General features: G+C 43.5%; 1 protein-coding gene across 1 annotated transcript; it reads left to right on the top strand.

Annotated features, from left to right (window-relative positions):
- Nucleotides 1-420: 420 nt before the first annotated feature.
- On the top strand, nt 421-25,325 carry LOC143277087 (transcription-associated protein 1-like). Its single transcript, XM_076581828.1, has 13 exons — nt 421-734; nt 4,254-4,303; nt 4,714-4,824; nt 5,129-5,233; nt 6,477-6,560; nt 11,449-11,643; nt 13,594-13,760; nt 15,109-15,205; nt 17,832-18,012; nt 20,276-20,354; nt 21,789-21,993; nt 24,233-24,296; nt 25,165-25,325. The coding sequence occupies exons 1-13, from the start codon at nt 641-643 to the stop codon at nt 25,323-25,325; spliced, it is 1,593 nt and encodes a 530-aa protein (XP_076437943.1). The 5' UTR covers nt 421-640.
- Nucleotides 25,326-26,494: the final 1,169 nt, after the last annotated feature.

The following is a 26,494-nucleotide window of genomic DNA, read 5'->3' as shown; positions in this document are numbered from 1 at the left end:
CACTCATTAATTTTGTGTACAGCTTTCACTCGTTCTGTCTTCGAAATTTTCCAAAAGAAGATCATGCTTGCGAGTACCATGCGTTTTTTGTTTTTGTTGTTTGTTTCTTTTTGTTTTCTTTCTTTTTTCTTTTTCTTTTTTGAATTTGACTGTGAAACAAATACCTCTTTTTTTGCTGCGAATCTGAAATGGCACCGAAACTTTCCAAAATTGGTGTTCCCATCAGGATCCCAATTCATCCAAACCAATCAAACGTATTATTATTATTATTGGTGTTACAAAAAATAACGCAGCAGTAGTAAAGTTCATACATCAAACTCTTAAAAATTATCTCATTGAAAGAAAATGTATAAAATATATATTCTTTTCAACTTCCGGCTGAGTTCCGGAAGTTTGAATGAAATGGCGGCTGAGCTTTGATCAACGTGACGGTCGCCTAGTCACTTTGCTCTTGTTGCTTCTCGGGTTGTGGCATGTATTTTTTAGTGATTGGTTGATATGCATGCCAATGGCAGTTTTGTCGTCTGAAGTACTTCACGTTTTATTTTGGACCTGATAGGTGCATACAGCTCTCAAAGCCAGATAAGGTGGATGCTGCAGTTCAAATCCACGAAAACAGACGCTCGGCCGCATCGGAATCATGTTGGGATCACCACTGAACCCGCAGGACACTGCTGCACAGCTTACAACATTCAAGTCATACCTGAATCTCATTGGGGACAGCACGCCTGGGAGTAAGAACATTAGTAAAATTCAACACTTGGAGGGCTAGTGAAGAAAGATGCGTGTGTGTGTGAGACTGATCATGTTGCTATCCAGTCAATTTTTTTGGCTACAGGATGAACAAATTTGATTATTGTTTTTGATCGCAATCTGACTATCCGGTAGTTTTACTTTTTGTACGGATTATTCATTACTGTTGTGCAGAAATTATCTTTTTACCTCAGTCGTTATTTAACTGTGATCAGCAGTTTGTTTAGCTGATACTGTGATTTTTACCGACCGTGAAACCTGAAACACACGCACAGCAAATGCTAAGAAGCGCCGCACACATTTATCTCTGAAGAATTCGTCACTGAAGATGATCTTTCATAGCACTGATTTGACATTAACGCTTCCCCCCTTACCCCTCCCCCACCACCATCCTGTATTGCTGAGATTACGTCAGCCGTTGGTGTGGTGCACTTCATTGGAGATCGCTTTACCACACACACGTGTGGCCTGTCAATTGGACGTCGGTACATTTCAGGATCGCTGTTGTTTTTCATCACATGCAGTGATGTGCGCGCGCACGCGCACACACACACACACACACACGCAAGCACAAACACAAACACACACCATGCATACAAAGATCGACACACAGACAAACACACATCGGCAGATGTGCAAACACATTTTACCATGTTTACATACACAACACAGACGCGCACGCACATACACATTTACGCGCGTGCACACACACACACACACACTCACACACACACACATAAACACACCTACACACGCGTGCGCGCACACACACATACACAGATCGACACACAGACAAACACACACTGACGGATGTGCAAACACATTTTACCATGCTTGCATACACGACACAGACGTGCGCGCACATACACAAACGCGCCTACGTCCACGCGCACGCATACGCTCACACACACACACACACCACATACAAAGATCGACACACAAACGCATACTGGCAGATGTGCAAACACATTTTACCATGCTCACATACAACACACAGACGCGCGCGAATATGCAAATACACACGCGCTTGCACACACACGCGCGCGCACCTATGCAAACACACACACACAAGCACACACACACACACACACACACACAGATCGACACACAGACAAACGCACACTGGCAGATGTGCAAACACAATATACCATGCTCACATACACTACACAGACGCACGCACACACACACACACATACAGGCCTACATTTACCACACAACTGTGTGCTGGATCTCCATCCCTGTCAAGTCACATATAGCAACAATTACTTTAAGCACCATAGTGCCACAGAACAAAAACTTTGTTGCAAACAGTGTTAAGCCAGACTTAATCAGCCATGATAAGGCAATGCACTGACATGGCTACAGTGATATTTAGATCTGGATCTAGATATTCATTTTTCCCATTAAATGCATGAAATATGGTTGGCTTCAAATGCACTTGCAACCTCTGCCTCTAAATGGTTGGCCCGGTACATTTCATTCCTGGTTGTCTTCCTGGAGTTGAATTGAAAACACATAAACACACACACATGCACACTCTCTTTCTCTCACACATGTACACACACAAGTGCGCATGTGCGCGCACACACACACACATACATATGCACACACACTCACTCACACAGAGTTGTATTGAAAAGAATACACATGCATTTACACATGCACTTACACACATATTATGTGTCATAATCACATGTGTGCCGTGCGCGCGCGCGCACACACACAGAGTTGAATTGAAAACAGACACATACACATACACACTCTCTCTCTCTCTCAAACACGCGCGCACATGCGAGCGTGTCCTCATACACACATACACATGCGCACATACACACATACACTCTCTCTCTCTTAAACACACACACACACATACACACTCACATAGCTGAATTGGAAACACACGCACGCATACACACACACACTCTCTCTCTCAACACACACACACACAAGCACACACGCGCGCACACAAACACACACACACACTCACTCACACACACACACACACACACACACAGTTGAATGGAAAACACACACATACACACACACTCTCTCTCTCAAACATGCACACACACACACACACACACACACACACACATGCGTGTGAGCGCACACGCATACACACATACACGCACGCATACGCTCTCTCTTAAACACACACACACACACAGCTGAATTGAAAAATACACAGGCATACACACACAATCTCTCTGTCTCAAACACACACACACTCACTCACTCACTCACTCACACACACACACACACACACACACACACACACACACGTGTGTGTGTGCGTGCGTTCAGAGATCCCCTCTCTCTCTCTCTCTCTCTCTCTCTCTCTCTCTCTCTCTCTCTCTCTCTCTCTCTGTCTCTGTGTTTATGGATAAACACATTACTAGCTTTGCTCTCCTAATGCAGTCCCCTAGATTCCCTCGCCTGTTTTGGTAAATTTCAAAATTTATTTATCTTTTCTCTGCAAACAGATAAAAACTAAGAGAGAGAGGAAGGGAAAGCTGTGTCATGAATAAAATAAATGATCGTTACTGTAAGTCAACCATTTTGTGTTGGTTATTTTGTCACATGCTCCTTTTTTGTCTTTGGGGACTGGTATCTGTGTATATGATTACTGAAAGCTTCACTTGTGTTTAACAATTAGCCCTAAATCATGTCTTGGTTAGTACAAGGAAGATGACATGAAGAGTGTATTAAAGTGGAAATGCCGTCATGTCCACACTACTGAAAACTACCGTAAAACTACTGAAAACTGGGGTTCTACTACTGAGAGGTATTTGGGGGCCTAGGCAGGTCTGATAATACAAATATCAATTGTCATGATTCTTTTCCAAATCATGAAGTGTCTCCATCTTAATTAACACATACTGAAGAGCAGGCTTCACTCAGTACATTCTATTGCAGGTTAATGAGAAACTGACAAAGTGGTGAACTGATTGGTGGTGTGATGATCTGTGTTGATACTAATTAGCGATGGTCTGAGGCATGGCGTGGGTTGCTCCCTGCTTGGGACAGGAGCAGTGGTCTGACTGGGCCTCACCAAGTCCCCCTGCCCTGTGCACCGGTTGAGCTCCTGCTGCTCTTGCCCTGAAGACATGACCAGAAAGCTGATAAGATCTGACCGCCATCACCACTGTCAAAGCAAATGTCAATTGTCATCATGATAATGGTCCATTGACAGAAGTGTGTTCATCTTTGTCTGGTGTTTATCAACTTCATGTTCATGGTTAAAATTTAATGTATTCTGCTTTGCTTTTGTTGTTTTCTAAAAATAATTTTTACAGGCAAATTTTAGCTCTTTATAATAGAAACTAAATTATTATTAGTGTTGTTGATGTTATTACTATTATTAGTATTACTATTAGTAGTAGTATTATTGCACTGCCCACAGAAGTTCTTTCTTATTCTGTCTCTGACTTTGTTTCCTTTGTCTGTCTCTTTCCAGTCTCTTTTTGGTTTTTGTTAAATGATTGTATTCTGTGTTGCAGTTGTGGAGAAGAAGCTCAAAGCAGCCAATGAATTGAGTGAGAACTTTGAGGTATGACTCAACTGATATAGTGATAAAATGAATATATGTGTGTGTTTTTTTTACTGTTAACACCTTTAACCGACGAGCAGATCTCTCTCTATATATATATACATTTAAAGTTACAGATTCATAATTATTTTCTCGAAAGCTTATTTTTTTCATGAAGTCTTTTAAATTTTAAATTTCAGTGTTTTTCTATCATTTAGTCATAGCTGATCAATTAAAACTTTGTCATTGAAAATGAAATGTTGATATAAAATCAGGAGTGAGGTGGAGTGTGTATATTTCAATGTATGTATGTGTGTTAAGTCTGGATGTTTGTGTTGCACAAATAAATTGTTATTGTTATAGGATTACACAACTTGGCTTAGTCGATCAGAATTTCACTATTATTATGCTGTAAACTTTGGCATCTGCAGACGGTGGTGAATTCACCCCAGTACTCCACATTTCTGGCTGATGCCATGAAGGTGTTCCTGAAAATTCTGGAGGAAGGAGAACCCCAGTTCATTGCTGAACAGAATATGCAGGTTGGTTGGTTTCTTGCAATGGTAAGAGGCCAAATTTGTGTTTGTGTGTATGTATGTGAGAGAGAGAGAGAGAGAGAGTGAATGCATCATATGAGTGTCTCAACTATTGTTTGTGAGAATACATACATGTGTGAATGTTTGCTTTGTGCAATTATATTTGTTTTGTGTATGACTTTCTGTCATCATGCCCAGAATACATGTACATAGCTCAATATTTAGCTGTTAAATTAAAATTTTTACCATGCAACATAACCTCTTGTACAACTTAAGTTTCGTGGTGAGAATTTGTTTATATTTTCTTCAGCATCTGCGCAAAGTGCTGTTGGAAATCTTGCATCGGATTCCCAGTAATGACCACCTGAAGAGATTTGTCCAACCAATCCTGTCTCTTATGTTCAAGCTGCTCAGGGTAAGTCTTGCATGTAGTAATGTGAACATTATGTGTGTGCATTATGTGTGTACATGCCTGTGTGAGCAAATGAGACATTGTACTCGTGTGTGTGTGTCCACATGAGGTTTTGTGTTTGCACATGCGAGGATGTGTGTATATATGCGTACCATCTTTATACTGATTTGTGCATTGAATATCAGCTGCTGAAATGTCCTTCTAAGAGATGGGAAGATAAACGATACTTGTACAACGCTATAAATTTCTGTCCCCTCCTCTCCACCCCCAACCCAGCTGTCTGTAGATCTCTCATTTGGGGCCTGTTTCTCTTGTGTGTCTTTGCGGTTGGGGCCAGGACATTACCTTGTATGTAATGCTGGAGCTGTGCTAATTCCTAGCTTGCTGGGGGTGAGTGTAGATAATATTAAATGCTGGCTTCTTTCTGTAGTCAGTTGACCCATACTCAATCCTAAATTGGTTTCACTTCTATTGTTCATTCTTCAGCTTTTCTACTAACAGCATATGCCATGGACTATCACTAGTACAGGCATGCCAACCATTTCTTATCCTGGAAAATTGATAAAATGGACAGGGTGTTCTGAAAATAGGGATATTTGCTGCATGTTTCGGAAAATGAAAATATCCAACAGTAATAATTTTTCCTGAAGTATCAAGTCGGTACAAATGTACCTTTACAGAAATGCTGCCGAATATTAACGAAGCCACTTTGTAAAAAGCTGGAACTGTTCGAACAGAACCAAAGCCATTTTTTGAAAGTCCGCTCAGTTTCTGTCACCAGCGAAGTGACTTCGGGAAGACCAGTGCAAATGCTGGTCAGCACCATCTGTATGTTTGCTGAGATGTTCCTGAAAATAATATCCTGTCCCTGATTCTAATGTGTGTTGTTCCTGAAAAGCAAATTTGGGGGTAAGCATGAGGCGTGTGTGCTAGTATCAGCATATGCCATGTAGCAATACCTGAAGGACTTGCTCAATGCAGTTACTGAGTTAGAATTTAAAAAAAAAAAAAAAAAAAAAGGAATGCTTTCTAAAATAAAGTCTGATTCTTCCTTCTTTTTTTTTCCCTTTTTTTTAAAATCCATGTTCACATCCCTGAAGCACAAAATAAAACAAACTTAGATCATTCATTAAGAAGGATTGCCATGATACTAGAAGTTTATTGTGCTAGAAGTTTATTGAAATGTTTTCAAATGCTTTTTATTCTTTTCCTCGTTTTTGTTTTTTTTTGTATTTGTTTTTTTCAGAAAGAAAATGAGGAAAATGTCTTGGTGTGTATACGGATTATCCTGGAGCTTCACAAATCTTTCCGACCTCAGATGAATGAGGAGGTAAATTTGCTGTGGTGTCAGTTTCTGAGTAGTCTTGAATGATGTGGCTCAGATATTAGATATTTGGTTTGTTGTTCATTTCATGTCAAGTTGAAGATGTGCTTTATGAAATCATCAGGTTTTTAAAAGACTGAATCAGTGCAGTTTTGATTTTTGGTTATCATTTTGTTTTTTTACTGTATAAGTGCATCTTACCTAAAGGAATGTAAGTGGAGTATGTCGTTTAGAACCTGCACATAGATCATCAGTTCTGTTTATTGAAAATGAAATTGCTATTGGTCAGTGAGGATTAAAATACACCAGAAATTCAGGGGTGGGTGGGGAGGGCTTGGGACTTTCTCACAAGGCTGTCACCATCATTTGTCTTGATGAGCCACAAGGTAAATGGTTCTGGTTTATGGACAGCCTGAAGGAAAGCATGCCAAGTGTCAGCCATGTGGCAATTTGTTGAAAATTAGTCAGCAAGGAAACTGAACATATATTTATTTATAAATGAGTCCTCCATTCACAGACAGTTGAACTTAAGTAACAGGACTGTGTCAGTGATTCAAGCACAGGGTTTTGTAACTGGTGGTGGTGGTGTGTCCATCGAGATCGATGATGACCATCGTTGTCATCCAGCTGGGGGATGGGGGGAGGGTGGTGGTGGGGTGGGGGGGAGGATGCTCATGAATCTATCTGTGAATGTGCAGATGGCTGAATAATCCAATCTGTGCACGAAATGTTCGCTGACAGTTGGGGCAGACAAAGACAGGCATATCATTGTCAGGGAGCTTGTTTGCCCGTGACTTTCTGGCCTGCCTCTTCTGAACAGCTGCTGCAGTCCTGTTGGCCTTGCACAACTTGGCACCTTTGTGCACAGCAGCGCGCCATTTGTCACGGTCCACTGCAGATTCCTCCCAGGAGTCAGGGTTGATATCAAACGCTTTAAGAGAGACTTTCAGAGTATCTCTGAAGTGCTTCTTCTGACCTCCGTGTGATCTCTTCCCTTGTTGCAGCTCACCATAGAAGAGCCTTTTGGGCAGCCGATGGTCTGGCATGCACGCCACGTGTCCAGCCCAGCGAAGCTGGGACTGCATCAGGATGGTGAAGATGCTGGGAAGGGTGGCTTTTGCGAGCACCTCTGTGTCTGGGGTCCTGTCTTGCCACTTGATGTTCAGTAGCTTCCTGAGGCATGTTGTGTGGAAGTGGTTCAGCTTCTTGGCATGTCGTTGGTACACTATCCAAGTTTCGCAGGCGTACAGTAGTGTGGGGAGAACTACTGCTCTGTAGACCTTTAGCTTGGTCTCAAGACTAATGCCTCTTCTGTTCCAGACATTTGCACTGAGTCTGCCAAAAGTTGCGCTTGCTCTTGCAATCCTGACGTTCACTTCATCGTCGATGGTCGCATTTCGTGACAGTGTGCTGCCAAGGTATGTGAACCGCTCCACTGCACTGAGTCTCTGACCGTTGACTGTGATGTTGGGCTCAACGTAGGGTTTCCCTGGGGCTGGCTGATGGAGAACTTCAGTTTTCCTCATGCTGATGGTAAGGCCGAAGTTCCTGCTGGCAGTGGCAAATTTGTCGACGCTGAGTTGCATGTCAGCTTCAGATCCAGCGTTGAGGGCACAATCATCAGCAAACAAAAGTCTCTGATGATGTCTGTCATGACCTTCGTTTTTGCTTGAAGCCTTCTGAGGTTAAACAACTTGCCATCTGTTCGGTACTTTAGGCCAATTCCAACATCGCCATCTCTGAAGGCATAGAGTAAGCATTGCAGAGAACATGAGGCTGAACAGCGTTGGAGCCAGGACGCAGCCTTGCTTGACACCATTTGTGACAGCAAAAGGAGCAGATGTTTCGCCATTGTCCAGGACTCGAGCTTGCATGCCTTCATGGAATTGGCTGACCAAGGAAATAAATTTCCGAGGGCATCCGTACTTGGCCATGATCTTCCACAGTCCCTCTCTACTCACGGTGTCGAAGGCCTTAGTGAGGTCGACATAGGTGGAGAACAGATCAGCATTTTGCTCCTGACATTTCTCTTGCAGCTGCCTTGCAGCAAACACCATGTCGGTGGTTCCGCGCTCTTTCCGGAATCCACATTGGCTCTCAGGCAAATGACCTTGGTCAAGGTGTGCTGTGAGGCGGTTTAGTAGAATCCTGGCAAGTATCTTGCCTGTGATGGAGAGCAAGGAAATGCCCCGATGGTTATCACAGGCTTGCCGGTTCCCCTTTCGCTTGTACAAGTGAATGATAGATGCATCTTTGAAATCCTTGGGGATCGTCTCTTTCCACATGAGTGAGTACAGCTGATGGAGCTTCTCAGTCAGCACAGTGCCTCCATCCTTGTAGACCTCTGCTGGTATGGAGTCAGAGCCAGGTGCTTTGCCACTGGATAGCAGACGGATTGCTTTCTGGGTCTCAAGAAGTGTTGGCCGAATCGTCCAGTGCTTCGTTGATGGGGACTTGTGGGAGACGGTCTATGGCTTCATCATTTATGGAGGAAGGGCGATTTAAGACACTGCTGAAGTGCTCAGCCCAGCGTTCAGAATTTTCTCCTTCTCGGTGATCAAGGTATTCCCATCTGCACTGAGGAGGGGGGATGATCCTGAGGATGTGGGGCCGTAGAGTTCTTTTAAGGCATCATAGAACCTCTTCATATCGTGCCTGTCAGCATATCCCTGGATCTCATCAGCTTTGTCACTCAGCCACTTATCCTGCATCTGGCGTAACTTTTGCTGAACAGTCCTGCGGATGGCATCGTACGCATCCTTTTTTGATGTAGACATTGGGTTGCTCAGGTAGGCTTGATGCACACGGCATTTCTCATCCAGAAGCTGCTTGATTTCATCACAGTTTTCATCAAACCAGTCTTTGTGCTTTCTGGTCATGGGTCCCAGGGTCTCTGAAGCTGTACTATAGATCAGCTCACGCAGGGTCCTCCAGTCAGACTCCACATTCTGGTTGTCCAGAGAGGCAGATTCCAGACGATCTTCCAGCAGCTCCACAAAGGACTGTTTGATGGTGATGTTATTCAGCTTAGCGATGTTGAGCCGTTTTGGAGCCTTCTGGCCTTGGGGGCGTCTCTTGGGCTGGATTCGAATATTCAGCTTCGAGACTACAAGGCGATGGTCTGTCCAACACTCGGCGCCGCACATGGTCTTTGTTACACGTATATCTTGCCTATCCCTTTTCGTGATGATGACGTAATCGATGAGATGCCAATGCTTTGAGCGAGGGTGCATCCATGACATCCTGTTACGGGTAGGGAGGCAGAAAAATGTGTTGGTTATCAGCAGTTCGTGCTCTGCACAAGTCTGAAGCAAAAGCAATCCATTTGGGTTGCAGTGGCCCACACCGTGCTTTCCAATCACTCCATCCCAGGAGATGTAGTCAGAGCCAGCTCTAGCATTGAAGTCCCCAAGAATGCCAGTGGGAGTTTCATGGTCATAAGCCTATCGTTGACTCCCTTTGGGATTCCAGCTAGCTTGCTGACAAGTGCTGTTTTTACTGCAAAACCAACGCCAGCCTCACGTCGCTCTTCGCTTCCTCGTCCACTCCAGAAGAAGGTGTAACCAGATCCCCGTTCACAGAGCTCGCCTTCGCCTGCAAGCCGAGTCTCACTCAAGGCTGCGATGTCAATGTTGTATCTGGCAAGTTCGGATGCAACTAGTGCCGTTCTCCTTTGGGGTCTGTCCACGTTATCTCTGTTCAGGAGAGTCCTTATGGTCCAAGCACCAGTGGTGAGAGGAACGATCCTTGTTTTTTTCTTTTCTTTCTTTTTGTTTCGACCGCTGATGTATGGTCCCCGCCAGCCGCGGTATGCTGGCCAGGGTGATATGGAGCAGGCAATTTTTAGGGCACCTTTTCTAGCCCATTCCTCATGCCAGGGAGGTGAGCAGTGCATTCCTAAAGAGGGCTGCTCAGACGGCTGCCGAGCTCCATCGCTGCTCCTGTCGACGAAGAACGACCCTATGGCCTGAGCCGCCTGCGTGCAGGTCTGCGGCTGCGACTGCCAGTGTACCCAAACCTGTCGTTTCGTCGCTCGCCTGTCGCCACAGGACTTGGGGGTGATGAAGTGATGAAGGATGAAAGGTCATTTTGGATGACTGATGACTTGCGCGATGAGTTTGTTTAAAGTGAAGAGGAGTTGCGCAACGTCGACCTCACTCTCTCGTCCGGGTCCACCAATTTCCAGTGGCAAGACTAAGTCGAGACGACTGGAGGATGAGCACGGATGCAGTGGATGACCAAGATATCCTTTCGGTGTCTCATCTTGCTCTCTGCACTCCACAGTGCATTGCTGTAACCGCCTTCCTCTCCGTTGAACCGATAGGTTTCTTCCACAGATTCTGCCGGATCCAGACTTCGCATGCATGGGTAGACACACCCCGGGGAGCCAACTGCGTGTGGCATGCACACAGCACAGTGGAGCTAGATGGCCGTCGGTGGCTCTCCTGAGCCAACACCCTTTTATGGATCTCCATAAGGGTGTCTAGCCACCCGCCTCACCAGTCCCGGAAGGGAGCAGTGGGAGTGCCGGTTTAGTCGCCGGCAACCCGACCCTGAACAGGTTGTACTGGATTACAGGTTACCAGTAGCAGATCTAATGACCTGACCTGACCTGACCGTTAGTAGCAATAGATGACAGCGAACATCACTTGTACAAAACCACATGTTCTCCATCCTTTGGTAATTTTACATGAATTTTAAAGATTTCTTTTTTTGAAATGACATCTTTTGTTTGTAAACAGTATAATAGCAGTTCGAAATGGTCTCAGAGAGAGAAAATAAGTGAGAGAGGCCGAGCGTAGAAATAATCTGACCCTACCACTTACGAATGATAATGAATATTTAGAAGAAAGTGATGCTAAAAGACAACATACAGTATTGGCTATTTTTCCAGATTCAGGACTTCCTAGGGTTTGTGAAGCGGATCTATGGCATGCTGCCCACACACCTCAGCAGCATTTTTGAGGTGCGGGGTCAGCGCAAGGTGAAGGACATGTCAGAGATCAATGTGGAGCTGTGGCTGAACGACATCTACACCATGACGCCAGTCGTGACGGAGAAGAAGAACAGCGACCAGCAGAATGTCACTGTGAGTACTGTTCTAGCTTCAGCTTCAGTTTCATGGTGGTGTCAAAAGTTTGCGCACTGATTTGCATACACTATATAATACCTGCATGAAAAACGGAAATGGAGACACAGAGAGAGAGAGAGAGTGTGTGTGTGTATGTATGTTAATAGTAATAATAATAATGGTAATTATATAGCGCTGATTTAATTACACATACTTAACCATGACCCAACTAGTGCAGACTCCGGCAGGGGTCTGACATTCCTGTCCTGTGCAAACTACTATCCGCCTATGCAAAGAAAATGAAAGCAACTACGGCCGATAACCTCCCGGAAGTAGAATAATAATAATAATGGTATTTATATAGCACTGAATCTTGTGCATAGACAAATCAAAGCGCTTTCGCACCAGTCATTCACACGCATGCATAACTCTAAAACTGGAGAAACTGAAGACAAGGAAGCGGCAGGGAAGGGAGGCTATCTTGGAAGAGGTGGGTTTTAAGGCCAGACTTGAGAGAGCTGAGTGAGAGGAACAGATTCACTTTTCAGTTTCAAAGAGGTGTGAAAGCTTGCAGACTGAACCTTATATATATGCTATACTGCATCTGCTTAAAAACGAACAAAAAACAAATAGAGAGTAGATTCATTATCTACACATAAACCTCAATATGTTGAGTTCGGGGTCCCAGACAATGGGCGCAATAGCCAAGTGGTTAAAGTGTTGGACTTTCAATCTGATGGACCTGTGTTCGAATCTCAGTAACTGTGCATGGTGGGTAAAGGATGGAGATTTTTTTCCGATCTCCCAGGTCAACACACATATGTGCAGACCTGTTTGTGCCTGAACCCCCTTCGTGTGGTGTGTGTACACAAGCAGAAGATCAAACAGGCATGTTAAAGATCCTGTAAACGATGTCAGCATTCGGTGGGTTATGGAAACAAGAACATACCTTGTGTGCACATCCACGAAAATGGAGTATGGATGCCTACATGGTGGGGTAGAAACGGTCATACACATAAAAGCCCACTCATGTTCATACGAGTGAACGTGGGAGTTGCAGCCCATGAACGAAGAAGGGTCCCAGTACTTTTTGCATGGATTTTGTTGGGGGTTGTTTGTTTTTTTTGGGGGGGGGTTTCCATGTAGGCTCCCCCCTTCCCCCCCCCCCCTTCCCAATCCCCCACAACTATCCTCCTCCTTGCCCCTGTAGCAGCATTGTCACCACCCCATCTCCATTCATCAGTATCAAAATGTTGAAAATGAAATGTCCCAAAATTCTGGGGCAAGAAAAAAAGAGAGAGAGAACCCTACCCCAAATCAACCAACAAAAAAAAGGAAGAAAAAAAAACCCAGCTGTCCATGTGTGTGTGCTGTGTTATGTTTCAGTACAGTTTGTGTGTTGTGTTACGTTTCAGTACAGTGTGTGTGTTGTGTTACGTTTCAGTACAGTGTGTGTGCTGTGTTACCTTTCAGTACAGTGTGTGTGTTGTGTTACGTTTCAGTACAGTGTGTGTGCTGTGTTACGTTTCAGTACAGTGTGTTTGTCAGTGTTATGTTTCAGTACAGTGAGTGTGCTGTGTTATGTTTTAGTACAGTGAGTGTGCTGTGTTACGTTTCAGTACAGTGTGTGTGCTGTGTTACGTTTCAGTACAGTGTGTGTGCTGCGTTATGTTTCAGTACAGTGTGTGTGCTGTTTTTTGTTTCAGTACAGTATGTGTTGCACTATGTTTCAGTACAGTGTGTATGTGCTGTGTTATGTTTCAGTACAGTGTGTGTGTCAGTGTTATGTTTCAGTACAGTGTGTGTGCTGTATTACGTTTCAGTACAGTGAGTGTGCTGTGTTACGTTTCAGTACAGTGAGTGTGCTGTGTTATGTTTTAGTACAGTGAGTGTGCTGTGTTATGTTTCAGTACAGTGTGTGTGCTGTGTTACATTTCAGTACAGTGAGTGTGCTGTGATATGTTTCAGTACAACATCATCCCGCGGGGAGTACAGTCGCTGAAGGTGCTGGCAGAGCTGCCCATCATTGTGGTGCTGATGTACCAGCTGTACAAGGCACAGGTCCAGCCCGACATGATTGAGTTCATCCCCCTTATCATGAACACCATCACCCTGCAGCCACCTGCACATGTCCTGTGAGTCCATCCTCATCTGTGTGTGTGTTTGTAGGAGAGGGGGTGGGGGTTATTCCACTGCTCTGAAGATAGGTGGATAGCGCATGCCTTCTTTGAGCCCCTTTGCTAACTGAAGCCAGCAGAAGTGTTCTATCAGCCATTTTGATACTTGTGTCAGTATAGCACGAAGCGGTTACTTCATATATGTAGCCGAGTGCTCAGCTGGCTTCACAGAAAGCTTTCACTTGCTTGCAGCGTTAGTTAAGCTGGCATTCCTGTGTGTGCCTCCACAGCAAGTTTCCTCTATGTGTCACTGCACTGTTTCCCTGTAATAACTTTGGTAAATAAACTATTGGCAGTCTGGTGGCAAGATACGACATTTGGCATGTTGTTGGGGCATGTCGAATTCATCAAAGATACATTGTTACAGTTCAGAAACTACCACCAGTTAGCAGATGACTTCTCAACAGACTGACGGCTGGATACAAGTAACAGTATGGCATCCAGTTGGCTACAGCTATCCTGGCCAGTGAGCTATCCATCTATTTTTAGAGCAGTGGGGTTATACAGGTTTTAACACATTTCTGACAAACAAAATTGGCTGAGCTGCTGCCCCTTGGCCAAGCCATTTGTACTGCAGTAGTCAGCACTACTGGTTGTGTCGCTTAAAATGCTTGCTTTGCCATAATTTCAAAATGAAACACTGCATTCACAAGAATTCTACAAGGTGAAGTCCTACCTTCATCCATTGTCAGCAGCAACAGCCAAAACTGACAGTAGTAATCACAACTATCAGTTTACTAGTTGCAGTTCACAAGCGGAATTTTGCAGGACTGACAATTTGTTGGCCATTTTCAGAAATATGTTGGTAAGTTTTTGAAATTTTGTAATCTTGGATTTCTTTTTTTTTTTTTTAAACAGCAACAACATTAGTGTCTGTTTTTAATTGTTATTAAAGCACAGCAGCAAATTGTGCCACCTGAATTTATATTTAAAAGTGAAATGATTGATTAAAAAGAAACAAAAAAGATCTCTCAGACCAAAATCATCTATCAGCAGACAACGATTCATTCAAGGGGACAAGTGGGCTCTGAAAATAATGTTCTGTCATCCTGGTTCCCAGTACAATAGCTTTAGATTTTTGGCCTTTGGGGTTTTAAAGTGTCTTTGGTTTAATTCTTACTGGGTGACTGATGACTTAATATGAACAAGATGAGGACCGCATTTCCAAATACGTACCACCAGAGCTTGTTTATGTGTTATTCAATTTCAGTCTTCTATAAACAGAAAACGATAAGAAGTGCATTGTCTGCTTTGTCAGTTACAATCAAGGGAGAAGTTTTTCAATTGTTATGTGTATCTGTTACAGAGAGAATCCCAATTTCAACAGAGAAGTGTTTGTTGATTTCATTGCTGCCCAGATCAAGACCCTGTCGTTCTTGGCATATATCATCAAGATCTATCAGGTTTGTGAATTCAGTGGAAAAAACAACAACAACCGGATTCTATGTGAGGACTGGGAAAAAAGATTGCACTGTACTCACATGTAGATAGGAACACAAACATGGTCACAGCACACAAATACAGGTAGTGTGTCCTTGCAAAAGTATACCATCATTTACTGACCACAAGGGGCTTTGGATGGGGCTTTTATGGCCATCTGGGAAGTGAATTAATATCTGTAGAGGCTTGGCATAGGAAGTTGGGGGGCCCAGTCCTCTCCTTTCACTGTTTTAACCTTCCCCATCTGAAGTCAGGTACCCATTTACACCTGGATTGAGAAACCTAATATCAGATAAAAGTGTGAAGGACACAACACCATGCCAGAAATGCCTCAAACCCTGATCACTACCCTGATCACTGGCAAACACTGGATCAGAAATCCAACACCTAACTGATTCTGCCAGAGTGGTACATCGGAAGGCACGCATCATCATCTGCGTTCGTGGGCTGCAACTCCCTCGTTCAGTCGTATGTACACTAGTGGGCTTTTACGTGTATGACCGTTTTTACCCTGCCATGTAGCCAGCCATACTTCGTTTTCAGGGGGCTGCATGCTGGATATGTTGTTTCCATAACCCACTGAACACTGACATGGATTACAGGATCTTTAACATGCATATTTAATCTTCTGCTTGCGTGTACACAAGAAGGGGGTTCAGGCACTAACAGGTCTGCACATATGTTGACCTGGGAGATTGGAAAAATCTCCACCCTTTACCTACCAGGCGCCGTTAACGAGATTCGATCCTGGGACCCTCAGATTGAAAGTCCAATGCTTCAACCACTCACCTATTGTGCCCGTCGAATGCACACATCAAAATGATAAATAAGAAATCAAGTATTGATGGGTCAGTCACTGTCATATGATAAACAGGAAGTCAAGTATTGATGAGTCAGTCACTGTCATGATAAACAGGAAGGCAAGTATTGATGGGTCAGTCACTGTCATGATAAACAGGAAGGCAAGTATTGATGGGTCAGTCACTGTCATGATAAACAGGAAGTCAAGTATTGATGGGTCAGTCACTGTCATGATAAACAGGTCAAGTATTGATGGGTCAGTCACTGTCATGATAAACAGGAAGTCAAGTATTGATGGGTCGGTCACTGTCATGATAAACAGGAAGTCAAGTATTGATGGGTCAGTCACTGTCATGATAAACAGGTCAAGTATTGATGGGTCAGTCACTGTCATGATAAACAGGTCAAGTATTGATGGGTCAGTCACTGTCATGATAAACAGGAAGTCAAGTATTGATGGGTCAGTCACTGTAATATGATAAACAGGAAGTCAAGTATTGATGGGTCAGTCACTGTCATGATAAACAGGTCAAGTATTGATGGGTCAGTCACTGTCATGATAAACAGGAAGTCAAGTATTGATGGGTCAGTCACTGTAATATGATAAACAGGAAGTCAAGTATTGATGGGTCGGTCACTGTCATGATACAGGAAGTCAAGTATTGATGGGTCAGTCACTGTCATGATAAACAGGAAATCAAGTATTGATGGTCAGTCACTGTCATGATAAACAGGAAGTCAAGTATTGATGGGTCAGTCACTGTCATGATAAACAGGAAGTCAAGTATTAATGGGTCAGTCACTGTCATTGCTGTGGCCACATCTGCACCTTTCAGTCAATGTTGGGACTTTCGCGTCATCATCGGAACTCACTTCACAAGTTGCGTCATCTGCTCAGTTGATCTCTGCCTTCTTGCTCCGCCCAGTGTGTTTGTGTGAATGTGAGTTGTTTGTGAGCTGTTTTTTTTTACTGATTTATGGGACAGTTTCCTTTCTTTTCACTGCCTCAGACATCCAGATTTGGAAGTCTACTTCAGCATGATTCTGATTCAGGACAGATTTTAACCATGCAATTAGGTGCACCATATTTTAAGTAGGCATACAGGTTGAAGTTGAAGAATAAGGTATTGCTTTGTAGTACGTAAACAATGTTAGGTTACAATGTAAATTGTACCTTTTGTTTGCACTCCCACCAACAGGGTGAGTTCAGGTTTGCGAATGTTAGTTGTTGTTTTCTGTTATTGATCCTATGATTTTTTTTTTTTTTTTTTTTTTTAAAGATTCATACAATTTTGTGACATGTGATTGTGAATGTTTCTTTCACTGGCCCTCTGTGACAATTTTTATTTTTAGGTTTTGCTTTTCCTCTATTTTTTTCCTGTCTTTTCTCTTGATTTTATTTGTGATTATTTATTACTTTTGTTGCCTTCTTCAGCTGAGATAAAGAGCAAGTAAGAAACTGTTTAGAAAAGAAAAAAAAAGTGGATAAACATGTCACTTCTGTACACTGCAGATACCAAAAGCATCCACCTGGTGTTTTGATGCATATTAGTAACACCTGTTCAGACATTCCCTGTTGAATTAAAACAACATTAGACAGAAGAAGGGGGAAAAAAGAAGAATTCAAGGCAGAAGAACCTCAAAAAGATTTCAAGCTGTCTTGTTACAGTTTTGTTTTGTTTTTGAGTTGGTTGTTTTTTTTCTGAAGTAAAGTATTAGAAAAAGAAAACATTATCAGGCGGACAAAAATTGTTCACACAAATGTCTTGTTCAAATTTCTGTTCCAAGGAAAGAAAGTGGCTTTATTATAAACAGCCTTCTATTGACCAGAACCCAGTGAACACACATTCACCGCAAATGGTGCAAGGGCTGCTGGGATTGCTGCGTCTTTGTCCTCCGGAGGTCGCTCACCTGCGTAAAGAACTGCTCATAGCCGCTCGCCACATCCTGTCCACGGATTTACGCAACAGTATGTGTGTGTGTGTGTGTGTGTACATGTCTGTGAAAATATGTATGTGCACAGGCATGCATGTGTTCAATTATGTTCCTGTTAATGTATCGGCATAAACATGTGTATATATGCATACTCTTACATCAGCTTCATCGGTTACCCATCCAGGACAGAATTAGTACAAAGTTGCCATATTGGTTTATCGCCACTTTGAAGGATCTCTCCCATCTTACTTATCTTAGGTCCTTTATACTTCCCTTCCTGTTCTCTTAGGTCTTCTGCTGAAAAGCTCCTTCGAGTCTCCAGAACCTCTTCAAAGACATTTGGTCAAAAGGCCTTTCAGTATTAAGCAGCTTCTGTTTGGAATTCTATTCCTCCAGATCTCTTTCACTTACCGACGCTGCCCTCTTTCAAAGCAAACTTGAAGACACCTGTTCAAACAGGCCTTTGGGGGTGATGAAGCATAGCTAATTGTCTGCATTCTTCCTCTTCCTACCCACCCCACTTTACGCTCTACTGAAATCATCTTTTAATTACATATGATATACTTAACCACGACCCACTAGTGCAGACTCAAGCAGGGGTCTGATTCCTGTCCTGTGCAAACTACTACCCGCCTATGCGGAGAAAACGAAAGTAGCTATGGTGGATAACCTCATGAAGTAGGTTACCTCCCCTTTGTATCCCTGACTAGCGCCTTCTTTTTCCAGCAGCCATCTTGACTCTGCTCCTGTGCTCTGCATGTGGCTAAGTTTTTTCATATTTTCTGTCTGTTTATCGATTCTTTGGCGCTCTCGTTTCATGTCCGATGATGAATCACAACAGGTCACGAAACTTAAACGAAATTTTAGGAAGAAAATTATTTTGTAGTATGTGGGTGGGTGTTTATGTGTGCACAAGCGTGTGTGTTTGTGGCGGGGGGGGGAGGGGGGGTGCGGCATTTTGTGTGTGAGTGTGTGTGTTATTGTTCATATCTGCAATTTGTGGCATTGTTTTGGTACATAGATACACATATACCTTTATCTGTGTTGTTTTTTCATGAGCAAGGGTATGTTATCGTGCACTATTGTATATGTATTGTTTCATTTGAGGCTTTTAAAGCCCATTATATGGGGAATTTGTGCCATTTCAGTACTATCTATTATTATCATTATTATATGTTTATGTAAGTATGCAGGTCTGTGTTCATATGATTGTGTGTGTGTGTGTGCATGGAAAAGTTTTTCCATCCGCAAAAAGGGAAACAGAGAATTATGTGGAAAAAAAAAAAGCATTCGGAATGTTTTTCCCTTACAATAAAACATTTCATCTGGTTATAATGTTGGATAGAGTAATAACAGCTACTGCTTTTTGTTGAATAACTTTCTCATCAAAACTGTTGCTCTTTGTTTAATTCTAAAACTTGTTAAAAAACAGGCCGGTGAACAAAAATATTAAAAGCAAAAGAAAAAAGAGAGAGAGGGGAACGCTCTGTTTACATCAAAAAGCAAAAGAATAGTGAAAGAGAAAACAGCACTGTCTAACACACTAATGGTGCTGCGTCTTGGCAATGTGGTCTGTCCAGGATTATTTATAGTCATTTGTGATGAAATTGAAAAAGAAAAAAAAGAATGGTGCATATTAGTATTACAGGAATGGATTGGGTTATTTTTTGGGGAGGGGGTTTTACATTTTGTTTTCCGTGTCCCTCTGAATCCAGTTTATCCGGATGTGAGTTAGGTCTGTGTTCGTAAAGTCTGTGTTGTTGAAAGTGGTTTGGTCTGTTTGAGATACTTTTTTTGTTTTGTTGGTTGGTTGGTTGGTTTAGTTTGTTTTGTGTTATTTCATCTGTTTCATTGGTGCCTTGAACTTTTTCCTGGAGGACCGATCTTGACGAGCAGTTTTATACATTATGTTGAGTGAGTTACTACCTGGACCGTAAAAAGAGGGCGCTAGTCAGGGATGCAGTGAGGAGGTAACCTACTACGGGAGGTCATCGGCCATATCTGCTTTCATTTTCTACACATAGGCAGATAGTAGTTTGCACAGGACAGGAATCAGACGCCTGCCGGAGTCTGCACTAGTGGGTCACGGTAAGTATATTACTTAAACGTAATTTTAAGGAAGAAAATTTCCTTTTAACTACACATACTTTACCGTGACCCACTAGCGCAGACTCCGGCAGGGGTCTGATTCCTGTCCTGTGCAAACTACTACCTGCCTATGTGGAGAAAACGAAAATATGAATAATAGTGTCTGAAGCAGAGATATTGCTATTAAACTGTTGTTGTTTTTTTCTCAGAGTTTGTGCCGGTGATCGAAGACCTGTTCAACGAGGAAACGCTGATTGGGTCAGGGTGGACCACGCAGGACTCACTGAGGTATGACTTGCATTGTAGCCGTGTCCAGCAGGGCTTTCTCCGGAATGACAAAACTTTGTGACTGCCATAAAGAGAACTCGCTCTCCGGTTTTGCCGCATACCCACTGTCCAAGGGAAGTTCTGTTTGACTGTAAAAGTATTCAGTGTGTACGTGGCACAGACCAGGTTATGATTTCAGGGTAGCACCAAACACTTCTGAGCACTAATGTTGTGATGTTGTCTGTCTAGATGAAGAATTTGTTTTTCTGCTTTTTCAGTGCTTTTTCGATATTCTGGTATCTGTCTACGTAAGGAAGTTATTTTGAGTGCTAATGCTGTGATGTGCGGTCTGTCTTCTTGATTAAGGAAGATGTTGTGAGTGCTAAAACTGTGTTGTGTGTCTACAAGAGAAAATTGTTTTTCGGTGCTTCGTTGTGTGATCTGGTCTCTTCATAGGAAGTTGTGAAGCTATGATGTGTTTGTCTGCACTTGCCAGTTGTTTTGAGTGGTTGTTCTGTGATGTGGTGTCTTTTTACAAAAGGTAGTTGTTGTGTGTGCTTGTTTTGTAATGTGTTTTGTGTCTACTTAAAGACTTTGTTTTGATCTCTTGTTTTGTCATGCGGTATCTGTCTATAAAAGGAAGTTGTTTTGAGTGCTGAAGCCGTGATGTGTTGTCTGTCATCATAGGGAAGTTGTTTTCAGTGCTTGTGTTGTGATGTGTTGTGTGTCTACGTAAGGAACTTGTTTTGAGTGCTAAGGCTGTGATGTGTTGTCCGTCTACGAAAGGAAGTTGATCTATATCTAGATATATCTATATCTATTAGATATGTGTGTGTGTGTGTGTGTGTGTGTGTAACGTGTAGGCACCACATCAGGTGTGAAAAGCTCAAAAGAAATGCATTGTTAAATGAATTGTCCCTGATTTTTTTTCCTGTGTGTCCTGTGTCCTGATTTTTTTTTTCCTGTGTGTCCCTGATTTTTCCTCTGTGTTTTTCCTTTGTCTCTCTTTTTTTTTTTTTTCCTGTGTGTCCCTGATTGTTTTCCTGTGGTGTCCCTGATTGTTTTCCTGTGGTGTCCCTGATTTTTTTTTCCTGTGTGTCCCTGATTTTTTCCTCTGTGTTTTTCCTGTGTCTCTCTTTTTTTCCTGTGTGTCCCTGATTTTTTCCTCTGTGTTTTTCCTGTGTCTTTTTTTTTTTTCCCTGTGTGTCCCTGATTTTTTCCTCTGTGTTTTTCCTGTGTCTCTCATTTTTTTTCCTCTGTTTCCCTGATTTTTTTTCTCTGTGTCCGTTTGTCCCTGATTTTTTCCTGTGTGTCCCTGATTTTTTTCCTGTGTGTCCCTATTTTTCCTGTGTGTCCCTGTTCTTTTTCCTGTGTGTCCCTGATTTTTTTTTTCCTGTGTGTCCCCATGTCCCTGAAAATTGACACCTGGGTGTAGCTTGACTTCTTTCAAATCAGGCCCCTAGCCTACAGCACCCTGGCAGACCTGGTGCACCACGTGCGTCAGTCCCTGCCCATGAACGACCTGGCACTGGCCGTCAGCCTCTTCTCCAAGAACGTGCACGACGAAACGCTGCCCTCCACCATCCAGACCATGTCCTGCAAGCTGCTGCTGAACCTGGTGGAGTGCATCCGTGTCAAGTCCGAGCAGGAAAGCGGAAATGTCAGTTTGTGTGTGTGTGTGTGCAGGTTTTTGTGTGTCTGTGTGGTGATGTTTTTTTTTGGGGGGGGGTGCAGGCCAGTTTTGCCATATTGTGAAAAATATTTCATCTACTTTGGGGATTAGCAAGACTTTGTACTGGTCATTTCTGAAAAATTGTTGCTGGATTAGTGGAATCATGTTTGGTAAATTCAGTTGTTGTTTTATGACTTGCAGGATGTATCTTTTTCTAGCGTGCATTTCAAAGAAGAAGAAAAAAGTCATTGCCAAACTTTATCAATAAGTGAACTTCATGCCAGCATTAAAAAGAAAACCAATTCAGTAGATCATTTTTCTGTATATATATAATCTTTTGTACTCAAATAAATAAATAAACATAAGTAAAAAGAGAATACCTCAGTGCTGAGTCCTTTTCCTTTGTGCGATGACACACATGGGTGAGAGGAACCCCATGAAGTGCTGACGGTGATGTGGGCACGTGATGACTCTGATATATGTGGAGTGATGGCCTAGAGGTAACGAGTCCGCCTAGGAAGCGAGAGAATCTGAGCGCGCTGGTTCGAATCACAGCTCAGCTGCCGATGTTTTCTCCCCCTCCACTAGACCTTGAGTGGTGGTCTGGACGCTAGTCATTCGGATGAGACGATAAACGAGGTCCCGTGTGCAGCATGCACTTAGTGCACTTAAAACAACCCACAGCAACCAAAGGGTTGTTCCTGGCAAAATTCTGTCTGAAAATCCACTTCGATAGGAAAAACAAATAAAACACACAGGAAAAATTTTTTTTAAAATGGGTGGCACTGTAGTGTAGTATAGCGACGCGCTCTCTTCCTGGAGATAGCAGCCCAAAGTTCACACAGAGAAAAATATTGTGATGAAAAGAAATACAAATACAGATATGTATGTGTTTGTGTATGCGTTCATGCGCATGTGAATGTCTACACGTATATGACTGAAGCCAGACTGAACAACACAGGGGAAAAATGCTGAGCACCTAACGGCAGCTCTCAGTCAGCTCCAGCCAGGTAGACAACATGTTGTGCAAATTCCGTAAAGTTCGGTCTATAAGCCGCGACTTTTTACCCCAGCTTCAACCTCTGCCGCTTATACAATGATCGGCTTATTTGCGGACTTTAACGATCCCGGGAGTGTCACGTTCTCGTCTATTTTTAGCTGCCCTTCAACTCACCAAAATTATGATTTCTGTCCATGAATTTTTGGATGAGCTTCAGGATAGTGTGCTAACTGTTCACGTTTTATAAATCAAATCCGCACACATTAAAGCCTTCAGATCAGCATTCAGTTCTACTCTGCTCAAGCGTACACCCTCATCATGCCGAAAACGCGACGTTATGCCTATGATGCAGCCTTCAAATTGAAGGCGATCGACCTAGCAGACGACAGTGCAAGCGACGAACCAGCAGCAGCCTCCACCTTCATGTTCATGAAGTGAAAGCGAGGCTGAAGTCAGTGACAAGATGGCGGAGGAAGCTGTGCTGGTTCTCTTCAATCTTTGGACTTCTTTAGACAAGATTTTTGGATGCGTCAGAGGTCACCCGTTCGATACATGTGTAGCCCAATAGGTCTTTTCTCTGTATTTTGTGGCCGGTCTCCCTAAGCTGCCCTGTTGTTCCCGTGGTCCCCTCGCCAGGTTTGAGCCGTAGTGTTCCATGGGTTGGGCAGCCGGTGGTAGGATGTGTTCAATTGTTCTTGGGGTGCGGCAACCCTGGCTCATCATGTACGGCTCCATGTTCAAAAACGCTCAAGGTGGACTCAGTAGGTATGGCAGTGGTAGTGTTCCTTTTAGTCTTTAATCAGGGCAGTTGTGTTGTCGGGGTGCGAGAGGCTGGAGGGTTGGCTCGAACACCATTGCAACCCAGCCTCTCATCCAAGTGGTTATAGTTTAAAGGTTTGGGGGATGATGTGTTGGCTAATCAGTGAAGGCAATGATGCTACAGAACTAAGTTCATTTTATTCATGCCTTTGGATCAGTTGTGCATCCGACTTTTCACTCACCCCACCGATCCCCACCAAATGAGATAACACAACCCAAAATGAACAGGTGGGCGTCAAAACCCATTCTTTTAAGAAACGTCATGTAATGCTTTGTTTGAACTTTGTCAGCAGCAAAAGTTCGTCTTTTGGTTCACTGGAGAGTCCCAGAGAGATCATCTAACAGACAGTGAGAGAGCACTGCTTTGGGTGGTGGCAGATGACTGACCAACCCTACCCCCTTGTGCAGCCCCTATGGGAAACAAGTGATGCGCAGCTCCGCGCTGTTAGGGGGACTTTGTCCGATCTGGAAGGTCAGGTGTTGATGTTGTGTTGTGTGGGCGGAGAAGGATGCCGACCCTCCATTTCAGCTCCTCGAGAACATCCATTTTTGTGAAGACTGTACATGATTAGCTAGCAGTTGATAACTTTTCTCAATAATAATACAATATAGGCTTTCAGGCAGGGAGGGTGTTAGGCCAGTCCTTTTGCGTCGGGAGCCCAGGATGCTTTTGTCACTGATTGAGACTCCTTACCAGTTGGCGGCGGTTTTAATCGTGGTGTGTTCCATCTAGGGAGAGGGCCAGATTCTGGATGTGCGGCTTCCCCAGGGTTGCAAGGGGTTAGAAGTTGGCCGTCCTTCATCTGTATATTTTTGGCTGCCACTCTTTACGGTGGTTGGGGAGTTGGCATATGCCTGGCCACGGTTGTGCAGTGGTAAACCCTTTTTCCTTGTTTTGCTATTGGTTGGTTTATATTGTGTTCTCATCGGAAACTAGCGTATTTATCGACGTCAGCGATACGTAGCCCTGCGTCGCCTTTGCTCACTGGTTTGTGTTGGTTGGATGATGCGTTCCCATGGCATGCAGGTCCCTAACGCCCCCTTTGATTGGCCATGACAGTTCAGTTAACATCACTTTTGCAAAATCATCATCGATTGCCACCCCAAGAGGTCTGCAGTTTTTTCGATGAAATCCAGTTTTCTGGTTGCTCGGTCTCTCGATTCCCTTTAGATGGGGTTCCACGTTCAATGTTTCGCAGCTTCACACCAGGTATTGGGCTATGTCATTTTTCATGCATCCGTTACAGTCTGGTGGGTAAGGTTTTAAACAAATCGGTGGAGCCAGCGAAGAAGATTGCTCAGGACTGTCATGGGTTGGTGTTGTGATGCCTTAACCACAGGGGGAAGCCCCGTGTTTTCCCCCCCACGTTTGGGGCGATGCCTCCCTGCATTCTGTGGACTGGGGACGGTGAGGACCGGTCGTCGGCAGCAAGCCATCAGCGGGAGGCTCCCGGAAAGCCATGGCGGTGGAGACCAGGCTCAGGAGCGTGATGCAAGATGAGAAAGTGTTTCGGGGAATGATCTCCTTGAATTGCTGTGTTTGACAGGAGTCTGTTTTTCACTTTGTCAGTTTCCTGGCCAGGGGAGTGGTGTTTGGAGGGAAAATTTAGCTTCCACGTTTTAATTTTCCTGCCACTTGTATTTTGAGTTAGCTTTCAGTAGAGAAAGTCTGTTTTTGTCAGCTTGTCGTAGCAAAGACTTGGTTTTGGTTTTTCCACGAAATGAACTTTACATTTTTTTTGAAACAGGCTTTCTATTTCTGTGCAAGGAACCCGGGCTTGTTATGGTTGTGCGGCGGTTTTTATTTACTGATTTTGGGCAGCTGAGCAGGTGGTTTTTAGTTTTCAGGAGTCGAAAGTTTCACCATCTTTATATCTTGCCCAGAGCAATCTTGGATGTTGTTGTGGTCGATAGCTTGATTTTTATGTTTTCCGTTAGAGTCTTTCTTTCGAATGGACAGATGATTTGGTTTTTCCAATAGGACTGGTATGTTTCTGTTGTCCCAGAGAGTCTTTTGTTGTTTTTCATAGACATGGTTCTGTCTGTACATAGGTCTAGGTTTCTTGAAAAATTTTCATTGGAGTCTCCGTATTTTTTCCAGGGGCTTTCTTTTTCTTGTTTTTCCCGAGGACAAGCAATTTGTTGTTTCGGCCCGGAAATATGCTATTAATTTATTGGAGTGAACTCGGGACCAGTCTGTATTTTCAGCGGTTTCTTGTATATCTGGGTCTTTTCTTCGGAGCTCAGGGAGTTGTTTGTCTGCCTCTCGACAACACTGCAATTGTTTTGTTGCCCGCGGGGGTGCTTTGCCCCAGTTTCAGCCCAAATGATCAGTTCTGCCCGGTTTGGGTTTCCTGTTGCTCTGATTCACACGGTCAAAGGGGGCCACAATTTGGGGCGACCTTCATTTCCCTGGGGTGAGTCGCTGGTTCCTTCTTTTCCAGACTGCGTTTGTAATTTTTGTTGTCTTCTTGTTGGGGTTTTTTTGGTGTTGTTTTCCTTTTATACAGGAATAAGCTCTGCTTCCTGGGCTTTGCTTGTGGGGGAGGGGAGTCTGGTCTGATGGAAGTGTTGTGGTGCATTCAGTAGGTTGTGTTTTGGTTTTGTGTGTATATCGGACTGAGACAAGTTTTTGTGGTATTCTTTGTATGAATGCGTTGATTAAAGTGA

The sequence above is a fragment of the Babylonia areolata genome, chromosome 2 (genome assembly GCF_041734735.1).
Source record: "Babylonia areolata isolate BAREFJ2019XMU chromosome 2, ASM4173473v1, whole genome shotgun sequence".
NCBI classification, from domain to species: Eukaryota; Metazoa; Mollusca; class Gastropoda; order Neogastropoda; family Buccinidae; genus Babylonia; species Babylonia areolata.
Note: the sequence above shows the minus strand (reverse complement) of the source record. Positions and strands in the feature narration are given on the sequence as shown.

Bases quoted from the DNA above. Each gene is read 5' to 3' on its own strand.
- LOC143277087 (XM_076581828.1), top strand. From the start codon at position 641: ATGTTGGGATCACCACTGAACCCGCAGGACACTGCTGCACAGCTTACA. The intron at 5,234-6,476 runs GTAAGTCTTGCA...TGTTTTTTTCAG, and splicing joins TTATGTTCAAGCTGCTCAGG to AAAGAAAATGAGGAAAATGT. The intron at 18,013-20,275 runs GTATGTGTGTGT...TTTTTTTCTCAG, and splicing joins GTCCACGGATTTACGCAACA to AGTTTGTGCCGGTGATCGAA.